General features: G+C 40.5%; 1 protein-coding gene and 1 long non-coding RNA gene across 4 annotated transcripts in view; one reads left to right on the top strand and one right to left on the bottom strand.

Annotated features, from left to right (window-relative positions):
- The window catches only part of PKP4 (plakophilin 4), a 63,386-nt gene that overhangs the window by 3,975 nt on the left and 45,317 nt on the right, over positions 1-14,094 (bottom strand). For all 3 annotated transcript variants that reach the window (XM_061446378.1, XM_061446384.1, XM_061446372.1), the window contains 8 exons: positions 7,794-7,977; positions 6,002-6,119; positions 5,321-5,512; positions 5,010-5,183; positions 4,041-4,191; positions 2,475-2,670; positions 623-707; positions 399-516 (listed from right to left, as the gene is read on the bottom strand). In XM_061446378.1, coding sequence (XP_061302362.1) covers positions 399-516; positions 623-707; positions 2,475-2,670; positions 4,041-4,191; positions 5,010-5,183; positions 5,321-5,512; positions 6,002-6,119; positions 7,794-7,977 — 1,218 coding nt within the window. The remainder of the gene's footprint in view (positions 1-398; positions 517-622; positions 708-2,474; positions 2,671-4,040; positions 4,192-5,009; positions 5,184-5,320; positions 5,513-6,001; positions 6,120-7,793; positions 7,978-14,094) is intronic.
- Positions 1-14,094, top strand: part of LOC133265655 (uncharacterized) — a 53,022-nt gene that overhangs the window by 31,561 nt on the left and 7,367 nt on the right. Inside the window, exon 2 of the long non-coding RNA XR_009742044.1 lies at positions 77-218. This is a non-coding gene — a long non-coding RNA (uncharacterized LOC133265655). The remainder of the gene's footprint in view (positions 1-76; positions 219-14,094) is intronic.

The following is a 14,094-nucleotide window of genomic DNA, read 5'->3' as shown; positions in this document are numbered from 1 at the left end:
AGGCATCAGTCCTGTCTGTTGTACTGCAGTACTGTACTGTATTACTGGGCATGAAAGACATGCTTTCTTTCCACAGATTGTGAGACTACAGCTTGAATTGCATTAACGAGTAAGTGGGGAGATTTGTTTCCAGGTGCTTCTTATCCAAACTACAATGCTAATGTAGTGGAGCTCACAAATCCTCTGGAATCCAAAGCCTGCCAACATTAACAGCTCAGGTAACATTAAGAGTACGTGAAGTACTTATGTTTAAATATAGAGGAGAGACAGCATGACCCTCCTGTTTTACACAGAATTAGTAGGAAACTGAGAGGCTATTTGAATAAAAAAACAAACAAAAAACCCCAAAAGGATACCAGGTACCCCTTCAGGAAATTTCTCTACATTTCCTGACTGACCTGACTGTATGACAGGCGACATCTGTTGATTTGCTGTTGATAAGGACGGATGTGATTTGAACCTCTCTCGCTCTAGTGTTGACACTGGTGTAATAAAATGACTTTGATTCCATCCATCCTGTGGAGTGGCAAAAAAAGAGAAGAACCTCAAAATAAATCACTTTTCATTAAATCAGGCAGTTTTGTAGACCTCTTTTCCAGTGTAGGCTAATTTTGTAATTTACCTTTTTATAAATGCTCCGGAGATCTCGGTATTGCCATAATGTATTCAGTACCTGGGCAGCTGCCTTGACAACTTTCAGTGACGATCTAAGGAAGTACAGAATATTGCATTACTAGAAAGCCACTCTTAGTTCCACTTAAAACCAACAATATTCCTGAGTTACATAACAGCCTAAGCCTTGATGCTGTGAAGTAAGTCAGGTCACCTCTCTGGGTCTCACTAATGCCTGCCGGTATTACTGCAGTATGAACACCCCTGTGTCAGCAACACAACACCGACAGTCTAGTGCAGAACCTGGGGAACTGTGACAATCAATTCCCTCTCAAGCCTAGAAATTTTCTCTTCAGGTCACCCACGCGAGGAATACAGATACAAGGGGCGAAATAGCTACTGTCACTGTCTGCAAGAATTGAAAATCCTGAAAAGAAACATTCTATTTATTGCATTTCATGAAAACTGAGATGACATACTTTAAATCACTGTACAAAATTCCTAACTGTAGAAAAAGAACAAATAAAAGAGAGCTGGTATTAAAAGTCTCCAGACATCCTCACAGTGAGGCTTTGCTCTCAGTTTTGCGTTGCACTAATGAACACTCATTGGTTGAGAAAACGCTTTTCCACTCTCAAGAGAGCAAGGTGAGGAAAACTGCTCTAGCTGTTAGTAAAATAAAATCACACCATCTTTTTTAAAAAAAACAACAACAACCCAGCAGTAAAGCTGGTAGTGGTACTGGAGCAGTGATTCGACGTTAAATGCCACAGCATGACAGCTGTATTAAACATAAGCCTTTTTCTGTCATTGCGAAGGTTCATCCAGGTAAAGTTTTTGAAAGGAAAGACTGAAAAAAATTGCAGTTGGTAAGTATTAATCAATGAGCAGACACTCTTAATATGTTCACACGGTTTTGAATTTGTTTAGTGTACCCTATTGTCTCACCAATATAAGCACAGGTACAACTTCACACACTGTCTCCGTAGACCAAAGAAGTCCTATGAAGGATCACTGCTTTCACACCTGCAGCTGAAATGAGTCTAGGTCCCTTGGACATATGAAGTATTATAAATTGTGGATACTCAAAATATAACCCAGCTCCTTTTGAGACAAAAGCTTTGTTAAAAATAGGGTATGTTTAAATCACACTGACCAACTTTCCAGTGAAGAGATCTTTACCTCTCCTTTACCATCTGACTAAACACTGGGCAGTATACAGGGCTCACTATATAATCAGCTTTCTTCTGCCCATAGAAAGGAGATCTGTGACACCCTGGTCTATACAAGAGCCCTGCTCACATGCTTTGCATCAGTTGTATTGCGGAGGAGTACAGGGCAGCAACGCTGAGCAAGGCCATGTGGGTCTATGGACTGGCTTTGTGTTGACCCTGAACGACTCCGGAGCCAGTGTGTGTTTCTGTCCCTTGGTGCTCAGCCATACAGTTCTGACAGGTTTTATCACTACTAAATAAACACAGTGCTTGATCCAGCCCAGTGCTGAACTCAGCTAACAAAACCCCTGCCACAGAGGTTGGTGCAACCACACCCAAGGAAGTCTGCAGGGAGCCTTTCTTCTCAAATCAGCGTTGGTTTTGCAAACCTACTCGAGACAATCCCACAGGCTAGGTAAACTGCTGAGTAGGCCAGTTTTTCCTTGACAACCCGCCAAATAGCCATGCTAGATCTAATCTATAGGTATTGTGATACATCCAGACAAAGTTGCTAACATATGCTGACTTGGAAAAGCTATAAATGTTCTATTAATCCTGTAAGTGTTTAAGAGGGGACAGTTTCACTTCCTGCATTCTTAAGCATTTTAAATGGAAACAGCTTACATATGAACTTCGTTGCCTACTTGCCTGTCACCTCTTCCTTTCGTTATGTTCACCAGCTTTTCTATTCCTCCAGTATCAGCGAGGGCTTTGGCATTTTCCATGTTTTTACTTGTGACCTCATGCAACGCACAGCAGATTGCTGCTACAGTCTCATCAGACAGTATGCTTGGGCCGTTGCCGCCTGGCAGTCGATTAACCAGATCTCTCATGGCATATTTACCTACAAACACCCATCAACAGAACCAAGGAAAAACATATATTTGGGTACTTAGGATTTGAAATTATAGGACTCTGCACAAAACTGCATCTGAAAGCACTAAAAAGCAACACAGTATCAAACTCATGGAAACCTGCCAAGAATTTCCATTTTACACAAAGTTGAAAGATTAAAGATCCATTTTTGATTTTTTTTTTAACTTAAAAATATGTGAAGTTGAATTTTGCATTAAAACAGGAGCATCTGTAAACAGGATTTATTTGAAGAAAGCAGAATTATGCAAGGAAAAACGATCTGTTTATTATGACTGAAGGAGTAGTGCGTGTTCCTAGGCTTCATTTATGGGAAGGTTAACGAAATCCTTAAAGTAACTTGGAATTTTTTTCTTATTTGCTTCCCCCAAGAGATCAGATCGCAGCTCTTTGAGATTTCAGTTACTGACTGATGCACAGGAACAATCACACTGCAGACAAAGGAAATTAACTAAAGCCAAGGCTTTGTTTTTTTTTTTTCCCCCTGTTTAGGCTGTGCTTTTGATTGAACGATTAATTGATTTTATTGAAGGCATGTATTTATACATAACAATGAATAATGAATAAGCTTTACACAAAGCCATTAGCTGTGTATTTGCATAATGTGCCTGAGGGGAAGAAAATATCCAAAAATGAATTCTGCAAACAAGAGAAACAACTTTTCAAACACACTGGAAAATAATCCCCAAGAATGCTGCATACACAAACGCTGTCACTGCCAGTCTTTTAGCAAGCTCATCAACATGTCTGCATGTACCAATTTATGCTGTTATTTGGTGGAATCCCCAGTCTCTTTACTTTCGTCTGAGTTCAGACCATGTAGACCCATTATTCCTGTCCCTACCAACGGCAGTAAAACGGATTACTAGATGGGGTATAATATATAACTTCATGTCTCAAAATATTTTATACAAAAATTGGTTTCAGAGTATCTGGAAAGCCAACAATTCTTCCAGAGTTCAGGCTCTGACAGAGAGAGGGAACAGGTGGAGGTGCATTTCTGAAAAGTTCTGCCAGGAAAGCAAAACAGCAGAGTAGAGTGGTGTTTCCCATCGTACTTTGTACTGCCTGTTTCCTGTCCAGTTTAGTTTAGCTGGGTAACCTCCATCTGCTGTAAAGAGATTGCTGTGCAAGATGGTTACAGGCAAGCTAAAATGTCAGTACCACTCTGAGAAGCTACTGCTGCCATAAAGATCAATCTCTATGACACAACTGACATGATACAGTAAACCCAAGTATGCAGTTTCTCCCGGTAGAACCTCGTGATCCTAATAGTTTTCCCAGGCAAGGTGTGATATACTGGTAATTTCAGTGCTTTCTTCAATGCCATTCTGCACTTACCAATAAGCTCCTTATTACGAACATCTAGCGCCATATTCCTTAAGGCAGTTGCCACAGATGAAACAACTCTATCATTATCCATTCTTAGCAGCTCTACAAGGATTGGCAGTCCTTTTTCTTTCCTCACAGCAGCTCGAATGTATGCTGCAAACTACAATAAAACTCCGTTACTCACAAATCTACTACAATGTTCTGATTAAAATAATCTCTTATTATTTTGCAAGTTTTACGTATGTTAGGGGATATTTTCCAAAGATAAGTGTTAAATGCATATCTTATTATAAAGGGGTGTCTCTTTTCCACTCATTCCTCTTACAAAGTAACATTTAAAAGAATTAGTCTAACAGACAAACTGTTAAAAAGGGAACAGAGTTGTGTTTTTTTTTTCTTTTGTTTGTGTTTTTGAGGACCAATTTTATAATGGCCATAGAATTAAAAATTTGAGCTGTTTTTCTACAGGTAAAGAAAGCAATAATTTTTTTTTTTTCATCTGTCCATGACAAATACATAACATTAGTAAAGAGGTGCTTTTATAACATATTCTATGCAAGGGCCACAAGCAAGAAAATATGGAATTAGATAATACAAATAATAAAGCAAACACAAACAATTTATTTATGCTGGCCTTTTTTAAACAGTATCTTCCCACCAGAATTTACAGCTAGAAGATGCTAGAAGTTTATTTTGACGCAATATGCACTGGAAGAAAGCTTTGTCTCTTCACTGAAAATAAACGCCACCAATTTCAAGGCCAGTTTCCATATTGCTCTTCACGTCTACCATCCCCGTCATTGATTTTCACTGGGGAAACAACAGTATTGCAGCACACAGGCATTGCTGATACACACTAGGGAGAAATGCTCAGATGTGTTTGGAAGGAACACGTCATTTTCTAGTACACATTTCAGAATCTTACTAAAAAATCCAGCTAAAATAAAACTATAGGAGCAGAAGTAGGAATTAATGTACCTTCCAATTGCCTGCAGAAAGATTCTGGAGAGATCCTGCAGAGCCCTCTAGAGTAGCAGGGTTGGAGCTTTCTGCCAGAAGCGTTAGGTACGGCTTCACCACTGATGGGTGCCAGAGCATTTCCACCCCTTTAGGAGACTTGGAAAATCCAGGTATAGGGCCAACTCCATCCCACTGAGAACAGAACATGGATCTGTAACTAGGTGAAACCTCTGCATTTTCATACAACATAGAACAGTTACTCATGAAGCTGTGTACTCCCCCATCATTAGCTAAACTACAGTTGATATATTTGTAGGAAACCAGCAAACCTGATCCTCCTGTGAAGTTTTTTTTTTCTTCTTCTTTTTTTTTCCCCAGCAGCTGGGCTCTGCATCTTTGCTAGGTGATTCTTTTCCTAACAAGTCATCCAGTTCATTGATTCCTAGCAGACGCGCCTGAGGTACCTCCAGTTCCAAACGGTAAGAAAGGTTTCTCAAGGTACACACACAATTTTCCACTGTCTGAAGCCAAATCAGAAATGTGTCGTGTCATGAGTTACTTACTTACATAGCGGTAAAGCAAACCAAAGAAATTAAGTAGAGGTGAAAAGGCACTGGAGCACAAGCATTAAATTCCTGCTCTGGGCCTTGGGCATTGCTTTGTCTGTTTCTCTGAAAACTGTAATCTCTCTCCTGATATTCTCAAATATGAGCATATTTATAGCAATTATCTCTACTACGCTGGCTTATTTTTCAGTATTCTGAAAATGAAATGAACAAGAGCTTATTTTGTTAAAGAATGAATACTTCAACACTGATGAAACTGAAAAGCATAGAACAAGTTACACTGTTGTGCAGCAGAATTTGATTGTGCATCAGAAATCTGGGAGAGAAAACCAGCTGAGCTAAGCACATCACAGTGCTCAGTTATACTACACAACCCCCAAAATATCCTGTCTGACACAGGATTAGTTTAGCACTAAGAATTGCTTAAATGAAACATGCACACACCTTGCTGTCATAATCTGATGTGTTCACACACGTGTGGATCACATATAGCAGTGAATCAACCAGCCCTTCACAGGACCTCATCTGCTTCCGAGCTTCTTCACCTGCCGAGCTGAGATTCCTGAAGGGTTGAAGTGATAAAGGACCATAGTGTGTTCATAGATAGACATACACACAATCTTCTTCTTAAGACAGTTTGCAGAAGGTTTTCCTACTGCTAACTGACAACTGAAGTTAAAGCAAAGACAGCGTTTTGTGCAGGAACCCACCCCCAATTCCTATAAAAGATAAATGTGATTCAAACCCACAATTTCAAGGTAGCATTGACTCACTGACAAAATCAGCCTTAAGTAGAACCCCTCTCCCATAGACTTGTGCATTCCAAAAGCCCTCTGGTTGTTCAAGCCCATATCTATGGTTTCTGTGTGCTGCAGAAGGGATTGCTAAGTGTGTCTGTGTCCAAAATACCCTTTTGTTGCCTCTTTTGTAAACTGAATTCCCAAAAATTCTCTTTTCAGATATTTCAGTTTTACCTTTTATTATTCTGAATGCTTTTCTTTTCCTTCTTACTGCTGTTTGAGAAATCCACACAGGGAATGGTCAAACACTTTTTACCAATTTGCGTGCATATGCAAACATAGTTACTTAAATGTTTAAAATGATTAAGAATTGCCAAATGCACATTTTTTCCCTAAATAATATTCATAAGTTCTATACACAAAATTGCAGTAATTAATAGTGTCAAAGTGCAATGTTCATAATTAAAAAAAAACAAAAAAACCCCAACCAAAACATAACCACTAGCCATTACAGTTAGCATCTCTTAATTACTAACTTTGTACTTTTCATATTTTTATAATAGAGAATCATAGAATAGGGCTGGAAAGGACCATAAGATCATCTAGTTCCAAGCCCCCTGCCATGGGCAGGGACACCTCACACTAAACCATCTCACCCAAGGCTTTGGCCAACTTGGCCTTGAACACTGCCAGGGATGGAGCATTCACAGCCTCCTTGGACAACCCATTCCAGTGCCTCACCACCCTTACAGGAAAGAGCTTCTTCCTTATATCCAATCTAAACTTCCCCTGTTTAAGTTTTAACCTGTTACCCCTTGTCCTGTCACTACAGTCCCTAATGAAGAGTCCTTCTCCAGCATCCCTATAGCCCCCCTTCAGATACTGGAAGGCTGCTCTGAGGTCTCCATGCAGCCTTCTCTTCTCCAGGCTGAACAGCCCCAACTTTCTCAGCCTGTCTTCATACAGGAGGTGCTCCAGTCCCCTGATCATCCTCGTGGCCCTTCTCTGGACTTGTTCCAAAGTTCCGTGTCCTTTTTATGTTGAGGACACCAGAACTGCACACAATACTCCAAGTGAGATCTCACGAGAGCAGAGTAGAGGGGCAGGATCACCTCCTTCGACCTGCTGGTCACGCTCCTTTTGATGCAGCCCAGGATATGGTTGGATTTCTGGGCTGTGAGCAGACACTGAAGCCGGCTCATGTTCATTTTCTCATCGACCAACACCCCCAAGTCCTTCTCCGCAGGGCTGCTCTAAATCTCTTCTTTGCCCAGCCTGTAGCTGTGCCTGGAATTGCTCTGACCCAGGTGTAGGACCTTGCACTTGAAGAAACTCACATATGGAAAAAAACACCCCCAAACCTAAAGCAAAAACTGCCTAAACAATAAAAATATATGTAATTTATAGAATTCAACAACTCATGTTTTAAAAATTACAAAAAAGACCGCTGGACAACATTACTCTGTAAAAGGGAGTCTAGTAGAATAGCATGTTACCTCAAGCATCCAGTAGTGTTGCGCAGAACTAGGGAAGTCTGAAATTTAATTTTGTGGTCATCATCAAAGGAAGAGCTGTTCCATCCAGAATGAGGCACTATCACAGTGTTCGTTAGTGTTGACAGAGCATCCCTAATGATTGTCATCTTTACTGCATCACATGAAGACAAATTCCAGAGAACCCCTTAAGAGAAGATTTCCATAACAGTAATGTCAGAAAGGATGTGGCAAACAAACAAAGCAACAGCAACAGCTTAAAAGACACAACTTTAAACAGAAGAAAGATAATTTACCCATGCAAGACCAAAGGAAATACAATTAGTCTGCAATGCATCTAATATAATTCCAATGTTATTGGTCAATAAGCGGTCAGCAAAACTGCCATTAAAAGATTCACTTTATAGACTGAAATAAGTATTTATAAACTTCAGAATAACCCTAACAGATCAGCAGCTAGGTCTCCCACAGGACTGAGAAGGAAACGTACTTATCAGTCAGTAGATACTCTTTTCTTAAGAAAAACTCCTGAGTCGAAGCACACAGTGGCTGACAGGAGATGTTCCCTTTCACAAGGTACAGCTCCTTCTGCTACCTGACAGGAGAGGGACATCCCCACTGTGCCCAGAGGAATATTCCCTACGCACACACAACTCATATCATTTGCAAAACACCTTTCATCTTCTGAAACACATATACCTTGAGCTCACTGTATCTCTCTAATGCTCATACCTATCTTAAATACCTCAAGATCAATCCCATAATGACTCCCTGTAAGGGGAGGAACAATACGTCTTTTTTTGCAGTATGCCAGGCAATGTGCCAGAGCAGCACCAGCTGGCATAAACATGCCACAGCAAACCCATCACAGGTCACTAATGGATTTGCCAGACTAATTCAGCACAAAACTTCATTTTAAACAAAAAATGAAAGTCATGCAGTCATTTACTATTGAGTTCTATTGATGACTGTCATCTATATGTGTATTTGTGGGTGTGCAGCATAGTCACTGTGGCAGGAGTGGCATGGGGTGCCAGAAACACTGCTTCCTGAGTATGCCCGGCAGGAGTGGCACCCTGCACCACCAGCTGGTTCCTCTCCCAGAGAGAATACCAGTGTAGGAGAAGTATGAATATTTACATGAACAAAAAATATCTCTGAAGAGAGCAGCTGCTGGTAACCTTCCTGTAACTGGTCATATGGATGTTACAACTGGGGATCATCAGCAGTATGCTCCTGACCTAGAGAGGTGTGTGGAGGAGGTCACAACTGAACTACCACTGCTCTGGTAAGAGGAATGGGTGACGCTTTATACTCAGGCCCTTCAGTGGAAGGGCAACTACATCTCAATAATAAAACCACTCCTTACAGATGCCACTGAAACTCCATGCCCCCTGCGAGCATCTAACTTGATCCCTAGTGGTACTTTCATTTGTTGCCTCATTGGTTCTAGCAGTTGGCAGTCTGAGATAAGAAGACATTTATCACAAGAGATAAGGCATTTTCTGAACTCCTCATCTTACTGAAAAAAAGGCATGAACATCTGCACTCCAAAGGGTGAGTCTTCAAAAATCCTATAGGAAAGAAGTTTGTGAGAGGGAAGAAACAATAATTGTCCTGATTTATACGAAACTTAGAATTTAAAGTTATAAGCTAGTATTTAAAAAGGAACATGGAAGAGGTTTGACAATATTCTTGAGAGAGATTGTTTACCCTGGAAATCTCTAAAGAAGGGAAGGAGTTAACAGCTAGAAGAAAGGTCCTAAGAATTTAAGAAGCAAGAAGAAACCAAATGTATGGACATAATGGCTGAAAGATCATCCATGAGGCAAACATGAGGCCTTGTGAAAGAAATTCTGAATAAGTGACAAAGAAGGTAGGTTGGCAGATGAGTGGAAGCCATGAAAGAGTTTTCAGTAAAGGTCCCAAGTGTGTGACATGGCATGATTCTAGATCAGGCAGAACCTGGAAAGCCAGAGTCCAAACAGGAAGAATAGAAAATGAAAAATGGAGAATGTGTATGGTTTTGGTTTGCTTTTTCCCCCCTCCCAGTGATAAACATGGAGAGAATGGCTTGCACCAGTATGACTGCTTTCTCATGTCATATGCCTGGAATAGCAGATAGTGAACTGCAGAGCTGAACATACCAGAGCTCATGTGAAAATCCGACAGAAACTTACTTCCTGGAAACTACAGCCAGAAGTCTAGAGTCGCATTCACCTATTAGCCAAATGAAACTTCTATTCATCTTTTATCCCCAGGTATAGTTCCCTACCCTGCAAGGTCTTCTAACATGACTTTCAGTACGAGATCTGGCATAAATTATCAGCAGAAGTATATGTGCAAGTGATACGCTAAATGCAGCATTTAGTGATCTTTTTCATCATGAAACACAGCTTAGAGTTGTCTAAATTCTCTCCACGTATTCATCTTACACTAATATTCTCCTCACATACAATAATTTACTAACTGTAAAGTAGTCCAGCTGCATACACAGCAAAACCCATTAAACAGCAGTTCCACAATAGCCCAATATAATTGCCACTACAGATTACACAGTTTTCAGTTTGACCCAATCTTGAACATTTAGTTTCCTCAGAAATAACTGAGAAAGAGAACAAGACAGTAAATGCTACAGAAGTTAACAAACTGGAAGTTTATACAACAGCAAAAGTTTTTAATACAGCCGCGCAACAATAAGGAAAATATTTGCATGAAACATCCATTTTCTCTTCAGTAAAACAATGAAGGGGGGCTCCACAGGGAGATATATACATGAGATTTATCGCTGTTTTGATTTCTAGTTATGACACAGACAGCCTAAGTACTTAACGTGTCACACAGTGATTCCTGGCGATTCTCCCCTGTGCTAACTTAACATACACCGCTAACTCGAATGTCTGGAAGAGGACTGTGGTTGCAAACTTGCCTTCCTTGAGTAACGGAACCTTCTTCAGTGACTTAACCTACCCAGGAGACAGACTTCTTGGCAATTAGGGAAAGACTGTACAATGAATCCCCGCAAGAGGCAAAACACCCTCACAAACCTTTCTGCTACCTTTACTAAATCCAAGGTACATTTACTTGAATGTGGGTGCTTCAATGGATAGCAGGATGAGCCCAAGCTTTGAGATGGAACTGTTGTGATCATTCCCTTACACTGACCTCCCCAAATTTAGCTAAAAATCTTTAAAAAGGTGTTATTTATGATTTTTAACTCCAGCGCCTGTACAGCAAGACTTCCAGTAATGAAAAATAATTGATCACAAACCAGGAAATAGAAAAAAAAAAAAATCAAAAAAGTACTCTTTAAAATTGCTGCAGAGGGTTTCTTCTTAAGAGCTTTGAGTGATTCTCAAAGTTTTTTATGGCTTCACCAAATTTTGTATCTCATTACATTTACACATGCCAAATAAGCTTAAGCTTACTTATTCTTTAACAGCTTGATTATATAAAGCAAGCTATTTCAAATACACATCCAGCTTCACACCATCAGTGTCCTGGGTGACTATGCCCTCTCTGAAGAAGGGTACTTCATGGGTAGCTAATAGGGAGAAATCCAAATGCTTCACTGGCCTATAGCTTTACATTTTGAAACTGTATTTAGAATCATAGAATAGGGCTGGAAAGGACCTTAAGATCATCAGGTTCCAACCCCCCTGCCATGGGCAGGGACACCTCACACTAAACCATATCCCCCAAGGCTCTGTCCAACCTGGCCTTGAACACCGCCAGGGATGGAGCATTCTCAAACTCCCTAGGCAACCCATTCCAGTGCCTCACCACCCTCACAGTAAAAAACTTCCTCCTTATATCCAAACTAAACATCCCATGTTTAAGTTTTAACCCGTTACCCCTTGTCCTATCACTACAGTCCCTAATGAAGAGTCCCTCCCCAGCATCCTTATAGGACCCCCTCAGATACTGGAAGATAATTTCATGCAATCTGTGATGCTAACTAGAAATTAGATATCACCTAAACCTCCTCCCCACCCCCAAGCATTTGTTGTTAAAGCAAGTTATGCAAAAGAAAGTCTATTTTAAGTCTCAGACTACTATGAGTTACCCAACACCTACAGGAAAACAGCATGCTCGATTCAGTGATCTAGCTCTAAAAATATTACTGTATGGTTATTCAGACCATGGTAAAGCTCTCAGCCTTGCTAAGTATGACTGCCTCTAAATATTTACTGGCTGACCTACAGCTTGTGAAAAAGCTGGAGTGGCTGGGTGCTGCCTGAAATGCTGAGGCAGCAGACAGTGCCACACTCCATAGCTGGGTGTTGCAGGACCGATGCTGGTGCCCACAGCAGCACCTGCCAGACCCCTAAGGGACATGGCCTGCCCCACTGTGCCTTCAGAGAAACACTCTAGCTCAGATGCTTCCTAAGAAATTGGGGGAGAATAGCCAGCTACATCTTCCTGTCATACACGGCCCAATGGCAAAAGCCAAAAACACCAGCTAGAGGACTTCCCTGAACTTGATCCCTCCAAGAAGCCTCCCCAAATATTAACTCATCCATGAGGATTAGCCTGGGAATGTTTGAAGAGCACATCATTAGAGTTCCACCAAGTAACCATGTCAAAATTTGCCCAGAACCTCAACACTCAAGGAGGCAGCTTCATTAAATGATTATTTATTGCCCCTGTATTCATTGTGTGAAGCAAAAGTTCTCACCAGAACACTCTTGCTCTGTTTCTTAATTTGGGAGATGTCTTCAGTTACTTATTTTGCAAACTAGAATCACACAGCCCTTTTGTTGTCACATTAAAAACGAGAGTACAATCTGATTATTTGTAGAGTGCTTATTTTAAGAGAATTTGGACCGAATTTAGTGCTTATTAGCAATCAGCCCTGACTGTAAAGGCAGTTATAATTTGGGTAGTTTCCATGCAAAGATAAGGAAAACTGTGGTAGGAGCTGGTATAAACTGTATTAAAGTAAGGTCTAAGAGACTTCTGAGGTTACAGTATCATTTTGTATGTGATTTACATAACAGTGCCTTTTTACTCCTCATTGTAGTGGAGGCACACTAAACCCAAGTATTTAACTTACAGAATTATCTGCCAAAGTCCAAAGAGACAGTGTGAAACCGTAGGTAGAATTTCCAAAGAAGTACTTTTTGACAGCTATTTGCTGCATCTTCCATCATTACCAGAATTCAACACTCAAACAACTCTGTATAGCACAAGGAGTGCTAAGCCCATTTACCCGTGTAAGCAGATCTCTATTGTCCCTAGCATACCTGAGTTTGGAAGGAGAGGAACTTCTGTTCACTCCTAACAGTACACTTTAGGTTGTGTATAATTCAACTGATTGCTTCAGCTGGCCTCATGTTTCCTGCGTAGTCTGTCAATGTACTACAAAACACAGCAGAAAAAATGACAAACCACTGTTGGCGCTTGACATTGCCTAGGGAATAGGAAAACCAGAGGAGAGCAGGCTGAAGTTCAGAAGAGTCAGCATTACCAAGCATGGATAATTCTTAATGAAGGAGGGAAATCAGCAGGAACAGTGCCAAGGGACAAAAATAATCAGTAAGCTTTGCAGGAGTTGAAGGTGCCATGTGAAACTGCTTCTGTCGTTCCAATCCAAGTGGGTCTTCCTGTGTTCTTCTTTTTGATCAGGGATTCCCTGCCCCTTCTTTGCCTAAAATTCTGACCCTCTCAGCTCTCCAAGATGACCACACTAAAACAACATTTCTGTGAACACTGTCCAAAATTATTCCTCTCAGAAAAGTGAAGTAAGTAGCATGATAGAGTTGAGCCTCAGCTCCACACGAATTTGCAGTTGCCATTGTTGATATTAGCAATGGCTGCACATTCTTCTCATAATTCATTTTAGACAAGACAATTTACCCTGATGTTTACATTTAAAGGGACAGCGAACACAAATCCTTAGCAAACACAAATACCCATCTCCAGAGTTTTATCCAGGCATTTTAACTGATCAGATCCTAAGAAAAATAATGAAAACAACATTTCAGGAACAGGTCTGTCCTGCCAAAACCAAAGAGACTATAGAGGTCTTATTAAATAGTACCTGGTACAGAAAAAAAACACGTCTGGCTTTTGAATGAAATATTCTAGTGTAAATATTAAAAAATAATGAAAACATGTAACTCTGATTTAACCATAGATAAAATACTTCTAGGACATTGAGATGTACACATGTGACACAATGAAATACATGCACTCTATCAAGCGATTTAAACTGCTGTGATGAGACAGAATCTTTTTTCCTCTAAAGGCTGAATGGGAGAGAAAAAACCCCTATGACATTCAAGACCATGTGGGAAGATAA

Source organism: Pezoporus flaviventris, unplaced genomic scaffold (assembly GCF_033815535.1).
Source record: "Pezoporus flaviventris isolate CSIRO_AGI_PZ_B2104156 unplaced genomic scaffold, CSIRO_AGI_Pfla_v1 ptg000001l, whole genome shotgun sequence".
Taxonomy (NCBI): domain Eukaryota; kingdom Metazoa; phylum Chordata; class Aves; order Psittaciformes; family Psittacidae; genus Pezoporus; species Pezoporus flaviventris.
The sequence above is the reverse complement of the archived record's forward strand: the minus strand, read 5'-3'. Positions and strand labels throughout refer to the sequence as shown.